General features: G+C 36.3%; 1 protein-coding gene across 5 annotated transcripts in view; it reads right to left on the bottom strand.

The window, feature by feature from the left end:
• Nucleotides 1-1,061: 1,061 nt before the first annotated feature.
• The window catches only part of LOC111003361 (protein cycle), a 33,268-nt gene continuing 12,675 nt past the window's right edge, over nt 1,062-21,654 (bottom strand). For 2 of the 5 annotated variants that reach the window (XM_022273813.2, XM_022273812.2), the window contains 12 exons: nt 9,748-9,909; nt 8,906-9,019; nt 7,797-7,877; nt 7,243-7,415; nt 6,608-6,771; nt 6,416-6,533; nt 5,454-5,633; nt 5,119-5,371; nt 4,173-4,376; nt 3,960-4,099; nt 3,005-3,168; nt 1,062-1,853 (listed from right to left, as the gene is read on the bottom strand). In XM_022273813.2, the coding sequence (XP_022129505.2) occupies nt 1,584-1,853; nt 3,005-3,168; nt 3,960-4,099; nt 4,173-4,376; nt 5,119-5,371; nt 5,454-5,633; nt 6,416-6,533; nt 6,608-6,771; nt 7,243-7,415; nt 7,797-7,877; nt 8,906-9,019; nt 9,748-9,909 (2,023 nt within the window). In that variant the 3' untranslated portion in view covers nt 1,062-1,583. Of the gene's footprint in view, nt 1,854-2,039; nt 2,185-3,004; nt 3,169-3,959; nt 4,100-4,172; nt 4,377-5,118; nt 5,372-5,453; nt 5,634-6,415; nt 6,534-6,607; nt 6,772-7,242; nt 7,416-7,796; nt 7,878-8,905; nt 9,020-9,747; nt 9,910-18,449; nt 18,607-21,654 lie in introns of those variants that run through there. The other 3 variants (XM_022273810.2, XM_022273811.2, XM_022273814.2) reach the window with 3 other exon arrangements.

Raw genomic sequence — 21,654 nt, 5'->3', positions numbered from 1 at the left:
ATAAAAATACATACATAGTAATAACTTAAATAAGAATCGTAGTTTCTCTATCAAAGGATATTAATCAAATAGCTTGTGTACAAATCCTGTATCACTATTAAAATACTGAATCTTTTAATTTCGTAGAATTCTGACATTTCACAAGTGTTGCTACTAAAAACGTTCTCCGAAAATCGGCCAAATTTGACCCATTAAAGGCAATAATAAAAAATGCTACTTATTTTTTATAATTTACCCGCAAAAAGGTAAATCTTAATATTTACTTACTCCGTTGAGTTAATACAAACACAATATTTAAATATTACGAACAATATATCGAATTAACTTTAATAACTTAATTATATTCTTTAGCTGGCATTACTGCCTATTAATTCTAGGTTTCGTAAACCTTTAAAAAATATTATCTTTACTTGTGCGTTTTTTTACTATTTTTTTATTTTTTTGATGAAAAGGGACGTAATTAGCACTTGCCGTTAAAGCACATTTAATGTGGAGCACCAAACTTAATAAAATGTAAGTAGAGTCATAGTAGAGATACTCAGACTCGTATTGAAATTGAAAAATGTGACTGGCCAAAAAGGTTTGTAATCTCTGACATGTCAAAAAATGATAGCTGTCAGAATTCTACGGAACTAAATATCAGAGTATAAGATAAAACAATATTACGCCAAAGACAATTAAAGTAAATAGACAAATCAATGCTATCAATAATATAGCTCGTCGCAATAGCAAACTTTGCATGAAACACATTTTCACAAAAATCGCAATAAAAATATCTGTCAAAAACGAGTTAGTATAAAGCAGTGTAAAGTAATAAAGTTTATACAAATTACCATTGGTACCTTTTTAAATTAAAAAAAACTGTGTACTTATGTACATGCGTTAGAAGTTATACTTCTTTGGCGTATGGAAAAAAATAACTAAAATGCAGTAGGAGTGATTAACGATAAATATTAAATATAATCAAAAAGATTTTATAAATTATTTTAAAAAAAATTATTAGTAAATACTATCCACCGTCGTATATGAAATTGATTTTAAAACACCAGAATAATATTTATTTATTCACTCTGTTGTACTGTTACGAAACACGTGTTCTAAATATAAAAATACTAGAATATACAACTGGAACATAGTTATCATTATTCTACATCGCGCCAAAAGAAGTATAACTTCAATAATGTCTTGACAAAATAATAAATTTCAATAAATCCATATCCAATAGGATCCATACGTACATATATAAGTTTGACATCCCTTACCCCTCAGTAGAGAACTTGTTTCAATACATAATGTATTTAACATCAAGTGTCTTTTGATATTGATTATACAAACATTAGAAATGCTGACTTGATTTAACCATACCGATCCCTCTTAAAGGTATCACGATGAACATTGCTGATCTATTACTCTAATTGTCTTTTGGGGCTTCTAAACGGGCCATATTTTGCTGCAACACAGTGGCCCGGCAACATTGCAAACAATAGCAGCCGCACTATGCAATAATGCTGTAATGTCCCGGTCCCATTTGATTACAATACTTCAGTTGCGGCAATAAACATTGTAATTGCGCAGTGAAACGTTTAGGGCAACGGCCAAGGTAGCCCAGAGAAATTGACCGGTCCACCGAGGCCGGCATCCGCTTCCAAGAGGCTCATAATTACCGCCATGGCGGCTTCCCCGTTTCCGTCGATCGGTGGCGGTGACAGCGGCGGCGGCGTGGGGCACAGCTCAGCCGGTGGCGTAGCCCGGGCTCCCGCTGCGCTGAGCGGGACATTGTTGCGGACGGCTCCGCAAACCGACTCGCTGGCATCGCTCGCGTCGCCACAGAGGATGTTGTCCACCAGCGACGGCTGAAATGACACCGCGACATGATATGAGACGGCCTGATGAGCCAACAGCGACATCCAACAAAGCCAGCATCTCTTGTTCGTTGCTAGAAATATCTGTTTAGAATCATCACCTCATGTCGCACCAACATGCTTACGATGTTTATTGATCATAATCATCAAAGCATCACCTTTTAACACCCCAAGGTTATAAAGAAAATACAATTTGTTGGAAGTGTTTTTATTGTAATGGGATGAGACATTTATATATTATGATGGTTGATCGTTTCTGACGTGTGGTCTTGTGAGCGTGTCCGTCTGTGACACTGGTGAGGCTGAACGCCTACCACGGGTACTGTTGGGAACAATAATCTACCTTCAAATATGTATATTCTATGGAAGAAGTGTATATTTCGAAACAAAAATGTAAATGTCAGCCAGCCATTTCTTTATCTATTTGACCTCACTCTTACTAACGCTTCATATACAGTGTAAACTCCGTGTAACGTCCGTCAAATTAGCGAATAAAGCATCAACATATTTTGGCTTTTGATGGTTTATTCTGTTTTCCATATAATGATACACTCTACATAGCTTTATACCGACCCCCAATAACGACAACTAAATGATAAAAAGTACGTTTAAAGTTGACGAAATTAGTTAAAACTGCGGAGCTGTGTACGTTTTTCGTCGCTTTATTGTCCTGGTCCGCAATAAACTCGAGTATCGGCATGATGATTTTTAAGAAAATCGTTCTTTCGTTTACAAATTGGCATTGCTTTACCACGAATATACCTCAATAACGCAAGATACGTATAAAAAATGCATAATTTTTGATGCAGCAAAAAGCCGTCAGGCAAAAATAACAGACTATAATATAATAAAAAAACATCTCTTTGTAACGTCAAAAATGCACAACCATTAAGTGTCGTTATATAGAGTTTACACTTTAGTTGATTTTACCTAATTTGAGAGGAAATAATATTTTAGATAGTCGAACTCACATAAAAAAAACTATGACGCTAAGTTTACCTATTGGTTTGCGACTGATGTACCTAATTTTATGAATCAAAAGTTATTGATAGCATTCAATGTTGCATAATGTGTGCATAACTTGTCCCAAGTCGGTCCCTGTCGGTGTATGAAGTGAATTGGAAGGAGGATCAGAACAGTACCTGCTGATTAAAGAGGGCATCCTGCAGCAAATCAGCCGGCAGTTCAGGTGAAAAGTCATTGGATGGTCGGCGCAGAGCCTCTTCAGCGATAGTAGAGCCTACTTTGTGGCACTCCAGTTGCGAGTCGATCAAACGCTGCATTTCCACATCTGCTTCCTCGCCTTCTGGAAGGACGGACTCATACAAACGCTATGTTTTGAAGATTTTTTTAGATTTTGTACGACACGAATAATTTAATATAATTCACAATATAAAACTAAACCTCTGATTATATCTTTAGTTGAAATCGCATCGAAGGACTTCTATTATTTTCATTTTAATTTTTATAACCCATTTAATACAAGGCCCGGTTCAGAATCTTTAAGCAGCGTTTAAATCCTATACCACGACTTATATTTCGATTCCACATTTGACATTAGCTACTGTCATTTTGTAAAATAATTATATCACATATAATAGTCTAGGGATGTACACAAAAATTGATAAGACATCGCGATTTATGTTTATTTAATATTGATGTGCCAATTAAAAACGAAATTATTGATTTTTATTTAAATAAATAGATAATTATTCACAATAATTATTTATTAATTAGTAATCGCTGCTTTATTTTATAAGAAGTTAATATTTTTGTTTTTTATTACTGAAAAAGTAATGAACTTAATAAAATTAATCGTCATAACTAAATTATCCGTTCAGAAATATTTAATTTCCTGATATACTTAGTTTCTAGATTTTGCTTAAAAGTAACTCAAGTTCAGGTCCCTTTGCCTTTTGTTTATGCTTTGTCATCGAATTCGAAAAAAAATAATAAAAATAATTACTTTAAGACATATTATTAGAAGAAATTCAGTTTTATTGCACCAATTTTCGCCATTATGGTTTTTCAGAGTTTTATTTGTAGACGAAATAGCAAGATTTTTATTATACAAAATAAAACAACTGAAAAAAATACCTAAACGAGGAGGCATGCCTTGCTGCGCAGAGTTTTTGTATACCAGGCCATCGAACCCGCCATCTCCGGACGGCTGGATATCGATCGCCAAAACAGTGTTGTTGGCGACCAGACTCTCAACATCTTTGGTCCATGGATTGCTATAAATTATGGATGCGTTATACCCTTTATTGGATCGCCTACAATTAAACATATATTGGACTTATAATTTACCGAAATGGCTTGAAATGGGTGATGAGGCTTGCATACAGGCCATCTTTCCGGCGGAAGCAGTAGACAGCCGATCGTGCAGACGATCGGCGAAGCAACGCGGCTTTGTGCGCGCGCGCCACTATGCCGAGTTCGCCAGGGCTTACGTACTCGTATACGCTGCTGCCTAATAGCTCTTGAGGAAGGAAACCCAGCGCCAATGTGACTCTGGAAAATATGTATGACGGCTTGAAGAAAAAATTATTTTACTCTGTTCATTTTCCATACGATTCTGAACATCTGTGTCTAGACATACATTTTATTTGTTAGTGAATGTTTTAGTTATTAAGTGCGGTGCTCCACAATAAAAGTTGATTTACGGCAAGTGATAATAACGTTAAATTTTTTTTTTAAAGGTTTCCTAAACCCGGAATTAATTGGCAGTGATGCCAGCTAAATAATAAAATAAAGTAATGCGATATTCGATTCGTAATATTGAAATATTTATTACTTTGTAACAGGTCACTTGAGTAAGTAAATATTTACCTTTTTGTGGATAAAACATAAAAAATATAGTAACGTAGCATTTTATTTTTAATTGCTCTCAAATGGGTCAAAGTTGTCTCTTTTTCGGTGGAGAACATCTTTAGCAACACTTTTGGATATTGTCACACGACTTTTAAGTCCAGCGTTCAAATCCCACCATACGCAATTTGAGTCCAAAACACAAATAGCATTGCGTCTTCACGGGAAAATAAAAACAATAAAAATGGATACACTACGATATACGTCGAGACAGAATACGAAAATCCACCCGTATCAACTCGAAGTCCGTCGTTCCACAACTGAGCGTAAAGGGCCGGCAAGACACTCGTGAACTCTCTGGCATTAAGTGTCCATGGGCGGAGGTATCACTTAACACCAGGTGAGCCTTCTGCCCGTTGGCCTTGTTCTATAAAATTACACCTACCTCTGATCGACAAACAAAAACTTCCCATCGGGTGCGTGCCTCGAAATGAACTGAAGCTGCCTCAGAGGCGGATTTGGGGCTCGGTCCGAGGAAGTACACGGTACTAAAGGCGGCTGAGGAGGATAAAGCAAGTCCGGCACAGCTCGGCCCACAGCCACCAGGCATGACAGGTTGCAGGCTTCGTCTTCCCCCGCGCATTCTGTTGCGCCGCCCGGCTCGCACATTTCTGCTGGGGCCCAAGATTTCAAGTAGCCTGGAGGAATTATATCTTCTATTAGCACTCTACGCGGACTGAAAGGAGTTGATTTTTTTTTAAAGAATATCGGTTAACACACCGGTACACTGCACAACACAGTACTTCTTGTCTCCGGTCTTCTTGCGAGGCTTGCGCTCATCATCGTGAATCTTGCGGTCGTGGGGTATGCGACATTTGATGCGACAGGTGAAGGATCGTCGAGCGCCAGGACAAAGCCTCGATGCACCGTGAGCCAAGTCCGCTTTCACAGGAAGCATCGCTGCAAATAACACAATCTTTGTGGCATAGGCTATTTGACAGTAGGAAAATGATGTGTTATTTGGGAGTAAAATATTTATTTAATAATCATTAATGGACGACCACATCACCCACTGGTGGAATAATTGAACGTTAAAATACCACTAAAGATCATAGCTTTTATTGACGACTTAGCTCAAAGTTATATAGCGTATAAACTCTATATAACGACACTCAATGGATTGAACATTTGACGTTACAAAGTGATTTCGTTAAATGGAAAGAAGAGAGCTGTATTATAAAAAGAAAATTTTTATTTCAGACTAGTGTTAGTAATTACCAAAAAACACAATTCTTGTTCAAACGCTATTGCGTAGTCCTTTATTTTCCTAACGTCTTTTGCTGCACCAGAAATTACGTTTTAATTTTTCAATTATTTATTCAAATCTTGTCCGTCAAGATCAATTACAATTACGAATTGCTTATTCGTACACAAATTTGTAAACAAAAGAACAGATTCCTTACAAAGCTCGATACGTATGATGACGATAGTCGAGTTTATTAAGGGCTAGAGTAATGCGACAAAATAACTTACACAGTTCCGCAATTTTAACTAATTTCGACAACATAAAAAGTACTTTTTGCTATTTAATTGTCGTTATTGAGGGTAGATGTAATGGTACGTAGAGTGTATTATTGTATAAACTAACTGAAGCCGAGTGAATACGGTCGGTTTAGGGGTACTGTCGAGTTAAATCCAGAGACGTTACATGGAGTTTACAAATTTATCATAAAAATACTAACTCTTGGCATCGATGAGTCTCTCTCGAGGGCTGAGGTCTGATGAGGAAAGCTGTTCCTTCACTTTGGACACGTCTTTGGGATGGAGGATGTCAAAAAGGCTCTGTCCTAGTAACTCAGACTGAAAGACACAAATCATTGAATTAAAATGAAACTAGCTAGTACCCAACACAGTTATAGATGGGTCTCACAAACCTGGTCATAATGTAGCAAGGTGGTGACGCTGGCTGATAGGTAGAGAAGCCGCCCTCTATCGCATCCCACCACCATGAGAAAACAATCCTCCGCGGCTCGAAGGACTAAAGCGTTCAACTCGCGCTCGGAAAGAAAGGCGGGGCGCGGTCGAACAGTCAGCGGTCCTGCAGATGACATATCGTGTAACTTCGATGCACAATTCTATATTGAAAGCTAGTTGATCTTCTTAGGGTAGGAATCTAAACACTCCAATTATGACTAGATTAACTATTATTCAATTCGCTGAAACGTAAACGTAACGTAACGTAGTTTATGTAAACTGTATATCTTCAAAGGTATTGCTTGTGCGCATATAACACAGCATCTTACAATCTATTCCCTACCGACTCGCCCATCCCACTTCGGACAGATGTCCGACGTCAATTCGTAAACAACCGAACGAGTCAAATGAGCAACTATGGCACATGCGCATTTATAGATTCTTAAGAATGTGTTTCATACAAATATATAGAATTTAATTAAATAAATATAAAAACTACTACACGCAGAAATTAACGAGTCCCCTCGCGAAGTGTCAATATCAAATCAAGTGCCAAGTTGATTTGTGCGTGTAGTAACAATACGATTGTATTAACCTGCTGACATCGCCCCGCGCACTGAGCGCAGATGCTGCACGGCCATTCGCAGCACGGTCAACTTGTCCAGCTTCCGAGCCATGGCCCCACACATCGGCACCATCGCGCTCAGCTCCGATATGTACGTGTTCATTTTGTCACGACGCCGCTTCTCTATTTCACTGTGGTTCTGTCTGAGAACCGATATCGTTACTCACAATCATCAATTTGATGGTGATGAGCGCGTGGATTCAATTAGCAGTTACAGACGCACGTAAAGTAGATTTGACTTATGTAAAAAAATGCGGAATCCTATACTGGGAACTAATTCTATTTCCTGGGTATGTTCAGTGAAACTGTCACTTATAGTGTATTACGCAAGACGCATTTCATTCCACCACACAACTGAAGTCTAAATATTAAAGTAGTCTGAAAAACAAATGAATTGCCTACTTACATATAATTTAAATATGAATTCGCAATAAAGAATAATCGCAAGAGCCTTTGCATTCGCGTATTCAATAAATTTTTGGAGCGCAAAAAAATTGTTTAAAGATATAACCGTAGGTACTTACCTCTTATCGGGCTGGCTTCGGACGGATCGGGAATCTTCGGTACCGTCGTCTTCATATGTTAAAGGCCCGGAGTTTGCGGAACTGAAATTGATTATAAATCAGTTCCCAAATTCTTTAAAATAATTGTGAATACATTTATTGTTCCTACTGTAATAAATTGTATGGACGCAAGGTGATACAAGCCCATACCTAAACGCTCTTAATATAAGCACACATATTTAATGAGGGACATAAAAAAAAGGTTTTAATTCCTTATAAAATTAAATCAGTGGCACAACAATCTCTTTAGGTCTTGGCCTCAGATTTCTGAATCTGTTACCATGATCAATTTTTAAATCTAATAGGCAAGTAGTGCCTGACGCATGTCGTCGACTTTTTGGATCTAAGACACGATATTTTCTTTCACCGTTCGACAAAATGATAAATGCGCACATAGAAAGAAAGTCCATTGGTGCACAGCCGGGGATCGAAACTACGACCTCAGGTATGAGAGTCGCACGCTGGAGCCACTAGGCCAACACTGCTCTTAATTTAATTCCTTATAAAACATTAGGTAAATACATAGACATATGCTATGACATTAAATATTTCTGACTATGAACCCTCTTGAATTCTCTTTAATGCATATTATCTAACTTATTTAACCAAGAAACTACAAATTCAGACGAACAAGATCTATTTTACAGTAATTAAAATGATAAAACGTAAAACCAAATACATCTTTAGGTCACTTTAGATCTTTGCCTTAGATGTTGGTATTTGTTTCATGATTTGCTAATCTAATATCAAAGTAGGTGATTAGCCTCCTATGAACACACGCCGGTTTCCTCACGATGTTTTCCTTCACCGCGCAATAAAATTTTGAATGCGCATATAAAAAGGTACTCCATTGGTGCACATAGTATTGTGTAGGTACAAACATTATACTGTACGCAATCATGTTTACTACGTCTCTTTAGTTTCTTGAAAAAGACTGAAAACGTCCGAGGGAAATTTAAAAAGTCTAGTCGAATAGTGTAAGCTTTCTTGATACTTTCTTGTTTAAATTATAAAATAATATATTTTGAGGGACCTATTTGCTATAGACAGCCAACGAAACTGTAACTCACTATGATGATGGTTTTCTTTTGCGAGTGGCGCTGGCGGGCTGGTGCAAGTGCGAGGACGTGGTGGAAGAGGCCGGGCGGGGCACATCACACCCTGACATCTCATAAGATTCGGTACTAGACAAATATAAATAAGTAATATCAACAGTAGGTAATATAATGTTTCGTTTTCCTCATTAGTTTTAGATTGAATTTATATAAAAGCTGCTTAAATAAATATAAAAAGTAAGTAGTGATGTCCATCCATAACCTAATTACGTTGTCAAATTATCTGTGAATTTAGACATATATAATAATAATCATATCCGATATTACGACATAGTTCCGATGATATGTGGCACACGGGTTATATTAAACGCCACGTGGGTTGTTCCCTTTATTCTGATTATTTTTATAGACAAGTGGGTGTCTATGTATATGTCGCAGTAAAGCGGTTAAATCAGAGAGTTAATTAAATCTCTATACACTTAATTAAATATCGATAGTCAATCAACTCTCTGATTTAACTACTTTACTGCGATATATAAACTGACTGACATATATAATGATGCTTTTTTAAAACTAACTTTCAACAGTACTACGCCGCACACCATGATGCTGTATAAAATTATATCACTTACCTAAATTACTACGTTATGATGAGGTAACTTAGACTAACTCATGATTGGTTAATTGTTAAGCGGAACAATAATTTTCTTGCAAAAGAAGGAAGAACAAATTTTGACGGAGATTATCCAAGCATGAGCAAGCAAACTCAATGTCCTAACAGACTGATTATATGAAAAAAAACCAACAAACAAATAGTGAATTGAAGAATATATATCAAGACTCAAGTAGGTACTCACAATTGCGAGACCTTCCTCTTTCGCTGCTCGTGCGGCATGGTGAGCGGGGCTTGCGGCACGAGGCCGGTGTCGCGGGCCGCGATCGAACCCACCTCAGACGCCGCGCCCGCCACCGCCCCCGTTGTCACCTCGTACCCCGCCGACGCACCCGCCACCGATCCACTGGAACAAGGATACCTCAATCATCCTAGTGTTCCATATAATTCCATAAATAATGGACTTAGTTAACCGTCCGAACACAGAGCACAGTGTCTCAGTAAGCCGATTGCATATGACCTTCTGTTAGCGATACATAATTTTTGTATAATAAATTTTGACGAGGATGATCGAAAGGGTTGTCACATATTTTGAGTCACCACTTCCTTTCACTCAGATTATGTTAGAGGCATTTTTATTTACAAATTATTGTTAAATATATTTGTTAATAGTTACGTCCCCAATTTTATAACTTTGTGGTGAGTGGTTTCCGCGTCTTGTGAACTATGGTTATTTGTCTAACCTCTCTGAATGTTCCCAAATGAAAAAGTTACATATACTTTCGACTCACAGTTGTGTTTTTCTTCATGGTAAAGATATATCGAAACGAGGTTTAACAGTCTTATTATCTTATATATCAAATTCTCGTGTCGCGATGTTTGTGGTTAAACTCCTTCGAAACGGCTTTCCCGATTCTCATGAAATTTTGTACATATTGGGTAGGTCTGATAATCGGACATCTATTTTTCATCCCCCTAAATGTTAAGGGTAATCCACATTTTTTTTTTTCAATTTTAGATAAAAAAAATTAAATTTATGATACAGCATTAGTGAATACATATAACCCCTAATTACATTAAATATACATGGCAAAATAACGTTTGCCAGGTCAGCTAGTTTTAGTATAAAAATACACCTTGACTTTGGCCTGCCGCTGCCTTATCACGGCTTCGTAATTATGCCATAACTCGTTTCTATGCAAAATTATGTCACCGCTACTATGAATTTTCTTGACGTACACAATGATAATAATAAAAATAATATAAAAACCCACGTTAGTAACGGGAACATCCAATCGAGACAAATAAAAAGAATACAGAACGCTATCGCGACACATAGCCCGTTTCTATCATCAGATGTTGAAATGGACGAGGATAATGGCAGACCAAAAAAGCGATGGGTCGACGAGTTTTGAGCTGGCAAACATTTGATGATGATGATAAAAATAGCAGGGAATGGACGAGGCCTACTTCCAGACGGGGGCCGCATCTTAGAATAAAAAAATTGTATATATACATACTTATTTTTATATATTCTACTAGCTTCCTCTTTAACGCGCAGCCTACCGTTTTAGTCTCTACATAAACCTCAGTGTTCTTGTCATAGGTTTTTAATAAACAAATAACGAAATAGAGGTAACTAGTAGAGGGGTAAAATTAAGGGCTGTATGTATTTTTGTATGTTGTATTATAAAAAAATAATTTTTTTTTTTTGCGTGGACAACACTTAGCACTTTCAAGGGTTCAAAAGATAGTAGCTGATTCTCAGACTTACTGAATATGCATAAAAATGTCATAAGAATCGGTCGAGCTATTTCAGATGAGTATGGAGACCAATATTGTGACACGAGAATTTTATATATATAGAGATATGAAAATAAGACGTGAACAAATAATAGCGGATGTTTGACAATATGTAATGTATCATTACTTGTATTTAAAACTAAATAAAAAATATGTAATGTATACTAATAACATACTGCTGACGAATTTGTTTATTTAATTAAACACTGCTTTCCGGAAATAGTACATTCAATGGAATAACTTCGGATAGTCCAATGTCCATTTATTTACGTTATTGGCGTTTTTTATAATATTAATCCCTAACTACATACAGATAAAATACTGGTCCGCCAAAAGTATTCAATTGTTAACGTTGAAAATGTTTTATATGCCTCTACACTACTCTACACCACTGTAGTTCTGTACACTCAGCGAAACAAATATATTTATTAAATCATACGATTATATCAGACCTATCACTATGCCTACGTAAGCAGCCGTGAGAAATAGTAAACGGGCTGGTTTTTTAAGTATTTTTATAACGTCATAAAAGAAATAATTTATTCATATAGGTAACACATTGTACACTTGTGAACGTCATAAAAAGAAATATATACATTAAATGCTTCTAATTTTACACTTACTGCCAGTTCTCAAATCAAGGGCGTAGAACGGAACAGAAGAACTGGCAATAAACTTTCCGCCATTCTTTTTTATCGCTAAGTTTTTTACAAAACCTTGAATATCAACAGTACGCTACCTGTGTCAATCTCGTGCACATATTGTCATATACATATGTCGGTTTGTCATATACATATAATTTATACATAAAATGAATTTGTACAAAATAATACATAGTTGTTTGCACAGTCGAACTATGTCGTTCTCGTGCACATATTGTCATATACATACCTATGTCGGTTTGTCATATACATATAATTTATACATAAAATGAATTTGTACAAAATAATACATAATTGTTTGCGCAGACGAACGACGCGTTCCAATGGAGTTTTCTGTCTCTGTGCGCAATGAACACTTGCTTGCTTGTCAGGTAAACGCCGAGGATCTATCGTCCAAACTATTGAGGACATATTTTCAAGCACAGAAGACGTAATCGCCGTAATCCTCCAAATAAGTAAAGAAGTGTCTAGGTAATAATAATGTGTTAAAGTGCTCGCTGACCAGTACATTTTTATGTTTTAAATAAAACAAGGTGTTTTCATGAACAATAACACATTTGTCCGAACCTTTCGTCATCGCTATAAACAAAGAACCAGCGAATTTCCATCAATAAAATCAGCATAAATTGTCGTAAGCATGACGAAACATGTGACAGGACGTCACATTGCATAGAGATAGGTATTACGATCCAAACCTTTTACGACGACATCGATAAAAACACGATGACCAAAATGAAATTCTATTGTATTATGTACTTAATAATGTCATCGGCTGTTACGACTACTAGATTTTATGACCAAATATGAGTAGTCCCTTCAATATAACAGATTTTGACAATATACAAACAATTATATAATTAACAGGATTCCCATACCCCTAATTACACGCTTAGATTAATCTAAAAGAGAAAAGTCTGTCGGAACTCAACTTGTTTCAAACTTAGTTTGCAAAGTACAATTCTGTGAATGAAAAAGTTACAAGGATTGCAGAATTTGTCAGCCCTGGACTCTAAACTTGAGTGATCTATCAATGGTCGATTATCCAATCGTTTCTTATAAAAAAACGTAGCTAGTAACGTTAGCTATATCTTAGCTATATGTATCTATCTTTCGATACTATCCCCGATAAGATTTTTATACAACTGTTGCGCTCGTTTCGTTGAATTTTTTAATGACCACACTCATATTTCAATGGGGTTTTTGTTTGAGATCCTTTGAACGGTTGTGGTAAAGAAGTGTAATGTCGTCCAGAAAGGGCGGGGCGCCGAGTGGGCGGCTTTGGAGACACGCCCCTCTCTCAAGCCACCTCTTATCTTGTCTCGGTACTGTGAGGCTGAATGAGATGAATTGTTTAAGGCATCTTCTCGAATAACGCATTAGAACAATATCTCATGCTTTATATAAAGTTGGAGCTTGATCGAAAATAATTTCTCGAATTGTATCATCATTACATTATAGTTTTGTCGGACGTCAAAGCAGAAAACAACATACCATCCGTAACACCTGGACGTTCACCGTTCCACAACTGAGCTACCCCCCACTAATCCGAACCAATTCGACTTAGGGGTTGAAGAAAATAGCTTTAAAATTTTTAAAGCCTCGCAACGCACTCGCGAGCCCTCTGGCATTGAGATCGTCCATGGGCAATATCGATTAACTCTATCGCTGTGCTATAAAAAATATACTGAAACATACTATTAAATACCAAAGGAACAAACCGTATCACTGCATACCAAAACCCGAGGCTAGGTGAGCTGCCGCAGACATTTAGAGGCAATTGGATCGATCGTGGTTAATACAATAAAGACTAATTAAGTTTAACTTAGAGCCGAAGCCCGAGAAACCACTTTGCCTCCCCCACCTCCCCTACGAACACAACTGTGAAACTTCAAACCGCTCGTATGGTTTCTCCAAATTAAACTACGAAACTTAACTAAACTTAAAAGATACATAAATCTTGAATATATATTTACATAAACGGATTTAAAAACGAAGCAGCGGGTACGCAACAGGCCTTAACTGCTGTATAACAAACCAAAAACACCTTGAAAATATGTGTTGCAATACCGTCATGGTTAGCATTTGCTGTTGTATTTATCGACTGAGGGTTATTTGAAAAATCAGTCGACAGTAAGCGATTATAAGAATAAGGTTTCTTAATAACAATATAATAATATGTGTGTGTAAATTGAAGCTGCTCATAGCGTTTAATTAACTTCATTGATGTACCTTTGACGAAAGGAATATATTCTTCGTTCCGTAAAGTCTGTATCGAATTAAAAATAAAAACTTCTTTAAAAAGCGTCACTGTATTACATTTGTAAGGTTCTAAGTCATTAGATTTTTGTCTTACATAATATTAACAACTGGCGTATAACAACAGACTATGAGCAAAACAATAGAATGTTAATTGGTATGCAATTTAACAATCTAAGAGATTGCCTATGTCTGGCTATGCCTTCGGGGTGTAACTCTCATGATTTAGCTAATGGCGAACGACTGCCCAGGAACAGTCGAAGAGAGTACCTGCGTCCTGAGTGAGCAAAAAGTACAGCCTTGGCTCGTAGTGTGAAATGATAGTGAAAGACATTGTGCCGAGTTCTTGACTCAACATTAATTGTTAAAATTGAGGCCTAGAAACTTCTGGTTTCTGAACCTCTACGACGGATACAGATGATATGAATTTTCGCTCGATGTGAATGATCGCATGAATATTTGTTCTATGCGAGCATGCTCACCACACCTGAATATTCGCGATTCGCCTGTGCTCCATCCCTTCCAGTGTTTTTTTTTATTGAACAGGGGGCTAACGGGCAGGAGGCTCACCTTATGTTAAGTGATACCGCCGCCCGTGGACACTCTCCATGCCAGAGGGCTCGCGAGTGCGTTGCCGGCCTTTTAAGAGTTGCAGTCAAAATGGCGGACGTAGATGTTGTGGCGACTGACTTGTAAAGAAAATTGGTGCCCAGCGTACATTTAAGTTCTCACTCTCTTTAATCTGCAGCTCATGTCTGAGCGTTGTCAGCAGAAACTATATGTTTCCGCCGGTTTCTCTCGAGCGCCTCTCTTATGACAGTGTACGGTTTTCATTTTATGTGTCCATCTGGTTGGTTAACGGCCTTCTATAACCAACCACCATCAGTTTCTCCATGTTCTCATCGCCTCTGCGCATTGTATGGCCGAACGAAGATACAATTAGCTGTACTGGTACAGGCGAGCCCATATCTGGATTTGGTTCTGGACCGATCTACGATGGCTTCGCAGTCCACGCTTCGCAAATACAACGACAAATACGTAATACAGAATGATGCGTGACAATGAATTTATATTTTTCCGGAACTTCAAAGGTTGCACACAATTGTGTTGTAATTCGATTACTATTATCACGCAATAATACGTAAGTAGGGCATATTCTTATAACAATATAAAGTTAAAGCAAAAGTCTTTCATATGAGGGTCTTTCCATATTGATGTTATATATAAAATTAGCGTGTCGCGATGTTTGTCGTTAAACTCCTCCGAAACGGCATTCCCGATTCTCATGAAATTTGTGTGCATATTGAGTAGGTCTGAGAATCAGACAACATCTATTTTTCATTCCCCTAAATGTTAAGAGTAAAACACTCCTAAATTTTTTTTTTTCAATTTTAGTTTAAAAAAAATTATGATACAGCATAAGTAAAATACATATAACCCCTAATTTTCACCCCTCTAAGATCAACCCCTATTTTTCATTAGAAATGATATACATGGCAAAACGACGTTTGCCAGTTCAGCTAGTTTTATTTATAATTCTTTAGGCAAGAACATGGTGGATAGTGAATTGGACAACGCAAACAATACACCAACTCGATTAAAGAGCAACAATAAGATCATGATTAGATGCATTCATTTGTGTCAGTATGGCCACAAATACCTACTATGCAAACGCCTGCGTCGTGTTGCACACAGTTAATCAAAGGCAAGGTAACTGTTTGGCGTATATGAGTCAATGGAAAACGTCCTTCGATATGTCGATTCTTGACGTGACAATTGGCAAATGCATGGCCAAAGTAATGATTTCCTCGGGGTTATTGAATTATTATAGTAATCACTATAATAATTCAATTGACTAAATTTAAATATGTTTTTTTTTAAATATATAATAGGGGGGAAAACGAGCCTGCAGATGCCCAAAAAGGCAGTCATCGCAGCCCATAGACACCCATTTTTAGTAGAGTTGCGGGAGGAGTACGTTCGAATTTTGAATTGTTGTAGGTCGTATTCTGGGAAGAACACGCCGGTAGTAGATTCCACAGTTCGCTAGTACGCAAAAGAAAATGCCTTGTAAACGGTTTGTGGAAGATTTCCAGCCATTAAGGTGATGTTGGTGAAATTTAGTAAACACAGGGTTAAAGTACAATGTAAAATCAAAATTATTCGAGTTTAAGAATGGTAAATAGGATTAAATCTCTATTTATTTGATTTATTGGCATACGCAGGCACTAGTCTGACTTATCTAGTCAAATGTACCCAAATCGAACATATTTATTGCATTAAAACAATAAAAACGTAGTTGCTAGTTAAGAGAAACACCTAAATAACATTGATGATTATTATAGAACGCGTTTCTAATAATATTTGTGACATTTGTATGATTTCTCGTGTGAATGACGCATTTCTAAGAGAACTAACTGCCACTATTGTGCCGTACAATAATAATAGACCTTTAATTCAAATCAAATCAAACTTTCAATTTTTAAATATCGTCAAAATTGAAGTCAAGAAATATTTTTAATTGAGAATCCAATCAAAAGTTTGTTCGCGCCCGTTTCTATTTTATTTTAATGACTCGATTTTCATCGATAGATACGAGTTCCGACATTCGTACGGCGAAGTACCGAGCAATAAAAATACACTAGTAATATTCGACCGATTCAGGGCTTTTAAATGGACGTCGATGTTTGCCTACAGTCCTAGTAGGACTAATAATAATTGTTTAGTACTAGAAACGTGCAATGTTTGCAAACAGAGTTACACGGAACTAGAAACAAGAGATGCAGGTGCATTATCGTGCAGTATAAGTATAATAGGTACAAACGACAAAGTCATCGCTTATCGCTTGCAGTTCGTTGCGTTGCATTACACCATCGCTGGAGCTCAGTACCTCGACCTTGTAATGGGACGGTAATTAAATACACTCGACACAAGCCGATGTAATCTCTTCTACTACTGATACAAGACCGATACGACATTTGTTCATACGCCGTTAGATAATTATAAAATAGTCTAAGACTCTTAAACACCTTGGCTTCAATTACATCCAAAATACACACGAATTGCTATCTATTTTACGAAATTATTAGAAAAAAAAACACTTAACCTTCCAACTAATTGAATCGACATAATCGCAAAACAAATTAACGATATCAGTGACCGATCCGATTGACAATTTAATTTTGAATTGAAAAGTTATATACAAATATCGTTAGTTAATAGGTGTAGATGGTGTGTGAAGGTGGCGGACCACTAAGTGGGTAATAGTCCCTCTAGAGAAGATCACAGCCGCCGACAAACGTCAAACACGTGTTGCGCCCTCTATGTCTTGTTTCAACTCCATTACAAATCATGGCGACTAAACTTATAGCTCAACTAGTAAACGCGATATACACGATAGTTATGGGCCAACGAAAAAGCCAATTCCAAAACAGGGAGATCCTAGACACAAAAGTAAAGTTTCCATTTAGTTTAGCCCTATTAATTATACCAATTAATAATAAATATGCTATAAGATTTTTTTTTCAATAAAACTACCGAACAGTGAATTTTAATTACATTAAAAAAAGGCCAATACTAATATTGGTTCCTCTATCAACGTATTCGTTTGAAATTAAATCAGTCAACCAACAAATAAGTCGATTCAACATTACCTATTGCGATATGGGGAAATATATAATAATAATATTCAAGTTACGTACATTATAAAATGTATGACGACTCATTATATTGTTTATGCTTAGGTTTTTACGGATTACCACATCGTAATGTTAATTCAAACGCATAATGAATGATGAACGAAGAATGATATTAATAAAAGTTAATAAAACATTTATCCGTATTAGCTTCACTCTATCGGGTTGACAGTTGTGTATTTCAACTATTTAATTCATAAATAATAAAAAAAAACATTAAGAACACTTCGAACATGCCTATTGCATCCTTTGACCATATTTAAAGGTAACATATTACACGTAGTTCGCATTATATAGGTATTGTATTAGTTTTTGCTTACAACAGAATTATAAACAATTATTATATATTCATTTTCGCGTGAACCAAAACATTCAATAAGAAAAATCTTCCTCACAAAACTCTTGAAATTTACACGATAAACATAATATTGAATACATCACGCCGGTCGTGTAATATTATTTTAAATAAACGACGAATATAACGAGAGGGAAGCTAGATGAAATGCAGTTCATCAAATAGGAAAACTCACTGCATGTCGAAGGGGTAGTGCAGTGGCTGAGGCACGTCATGTAGGTGCAGGTAGAAGTCCTGCATTCGTCCGAATTCCCGCGTCATGGCGCGCAGGAGCGGCTCGGCCTTTCGGGCGACAACCGCACTACGCCGCGGCTGGCTGATGACTATATATTGTAAGAGGTGCGGAGTGCGGACCGAGAAGCGCACCGACCGCCCACAACCCTCGCTTGCTTCTGATAAGAACTTACGCCCGAAACCAATATTAATCCACAATCTCAGATATATCAATCTGAGATCAGACCGTGACCGTCAATCGATCTACTATCTGTACCCCAATAACCAAACCGTAAGAAGACAATCTATTTTTGACGACGAATAGAATGCAATCTCTTCGCTTTTTATCGATCGGTTTGAGGGTTAGAGGTGTGATGGGCTACAGGAATAGAAGGCTGGGACAGACGCAGGAATGACAACATATAAATATCTAGTAGATACAAAGGTAGTCACAAAACAGTCGATGTCTTCAACTTGATAATCTTAATGGACATAATGAATAAAATCAATGGTACTCAAAATTTGGCAAGTATAAGATCTATATATTTATTTAACATATATTTTTCTATTTCTTATATTACGGAAGGAGGAAGATATTAAATGTTTAATTTTACAAACATTAGACACTATGTATTAGCTCTACCAAATCTGTATGTATCGTACATACACAAAACATATCGAATATCATTCTCACCAAAAAATGAAACAACAAATAAGATAAAATAAAGTTTAAAAAAATAAAAACTTGGAACAATTGTTCAAATAAATTCAAAGAAAATTGTTTATTTTAGAAGTCGTACAAAGTCAGATGACAACAAACTTTTTCTTTTGCCGCTAAATATTTCACAGGGGGCTGGGTCGCTAACCTACTCGTTGTAGCGGCGAACCCAATTATCTAATTATTTTGAACCCTTTAACTCTGAAAAACAATTATTAAACTTGGCGTTGTTCTTTATAACGCTTTTTTTGATTTTCCGAAGCCCTGCACGTAAGGGTGCCAAACGGGGCAAACCAATATCGAAAATTTTATAAACATATTTTAGTAACTATTTATGTATTAAGGAAACAAAACATACATCTCTATACAATAATTATACTCGTGAACGGGTGCTACTTGTGGTGACTGTACCTACTACTTGAATTCGTGTATGCGGTGATATTAGTTGTTTCTACTACGTATTTGCGTGTTGTTCCCACGAGTATGTAAGTGCGTGCTCCTATTTCACCATGCCTCCTGCTGATAGAGGACAATCTCTGTTTTTATTTAATTTATTATTCTTTATTACTTAAGATGTCATATGGAACATGGTGTAATAGTTGCAGCTCCTTACAAACGTTGTGTAAAAGAAAAACAGGGCGATTAAAAAGAGAGGCGGAGAGTTTATTGCCAGTACTTCTCTTCCCTTCTACGCCCTTGATTTGAGAACTGGCAGTAAATATAAAAGTAGAATCATTTAATATAATGTGTATTTCTTTTTTTGACGTTTATAAGTGTACATTATGTTACCTACATGAATGAATTATTTTGAATTGAATTGAATATAATAATAAAACACATTGGATATATTAACATATTTCACTGATAAAAAATAAGATACAAATCAAGACAAGTCATGACAGCACAAAATGTATAAATCAAGAGAACGACAAACATACTAGTAGCTATAATAAAGAAAGATACCTCAGGACATTAATAGTTATAACTTATTCTTAAATGAAGCAGTAGTGGAGTGTAAATTAGAACACATCCTGTGAAGAGGCTCGCGGAACCCAATGCCAGCTTTGAGAATCTGGGGTTCTAAATTTTACTACAAAAGCAAACAACTATGATAAAAAAATAAGGAAATACATTTATTTGTCCATAACGCCCGTGGCGTGGCATATCGGATATCCGACACGTGACACTTCCCAGCAATTGATATAATCATTGCCTTCGCTCTTACAAAATTCAAGTAACCAGGAATGAGGAATTACTTAATAAGATACGCATAACGAGCCAACCATTTAATATAGATTATGAATATACTATATATATCTTATATATAAAATTTTCGTGTCATAATGTTAGTTACCATCTACGAAACGCCTTGACCGATTTTTATCAAATTTTATATGCATACTTTATATGTAGGTCTGAGAATGGGAAGGGAAGGAAGGATTTGTCCACCTCTAACATTTTAATTTTATTTATAATGTGCCATTTTAAATACATACAAGCCTAAATTTTCAACCCTCTATCACCAACCGTTATTTTTTTAAAGTCATTTTAGTAATTTAATAATTATTCTGGTCAATAACTGATCAATTATCTCTATATATCTCTTGGTAAGTTATGGCCGCCAGTTTAGCCTAACATTTAATTGAATTACTTATTAGGCAAGACAGTTTATTCCTGCTGAACTTAGTGTTATCTACCATTGCTAAATATTTTAAATGTTCCGCGCTTTTTCTGGATAAACACTTATTTGCCAGACTATACCGGTGTCCAGTAAACAGAACGGTACTCCGGGATGAGACCGAAGCCAGTCTCCTGTTTCTCTCACACAATAAGCCTTCTCTCCCTCCACAGTTTTCGGCGATTATTATAGTTCATGCATCAAAGGTAGTAGTAACGTTTACAATTATCATTTTACTATCTCAGTGTAACTGGTATTAACTGTATTCTCAATTAAATTTATTGTTAATTTGCTGGACTATAATTAATAATTATTGATAAAATGTTTATTGTAGTTCACACGCTCCATGCCTCTTACATATACCACCTTACACACTTACAATAAATTCGTTTTTATTTCAACACTAGAAATTCCCTAGAAATTATTCATATAGCAAAACGACGTTTGCCGGGTCAGCTAGTATATATATATATAACGCTAATCTCCGTCACTAAGAGATAACGAATTTTTATGCAATTTCCATAATTGAGCTGTGTTTGCAAAATCGGATTACAGAACGTTATAGTTTATTGGTTACATATAATAGATATGACCGGTATAGTTTAATCTTCAAATGCAGAACTAAAATTGTTACTTTTACGAAGCCACCTTTCTAGTGATTTCATTATAGAAATCGATTTTAGTTTATAAGATTTATTTTTACCCATGAACTATTCTGGAGTTCTCTAAATGTTGTCTCAAGGATGTCGCAGTAAAGTTGTTAAATCAGTG

This window comes from Pieris rapae, chromosome Z (genome assembly GCF_905147795.1).
Source record: "Pieris rapae chromosome Z, ilPieRapa1.1, whole genome shotgun sequence".
Taxonomy (NCBI): Eukaryota; Metazoa; Arthropoda; class Insecta; order Lepidoptera; family Pieridae; genus Pieris; species Pieris rapae.
The sequence above is the reverse complement of the archived record's forward strand: the minus strand, read 5'-3'. Positions and strand labels throughout refer to the sequence as shown.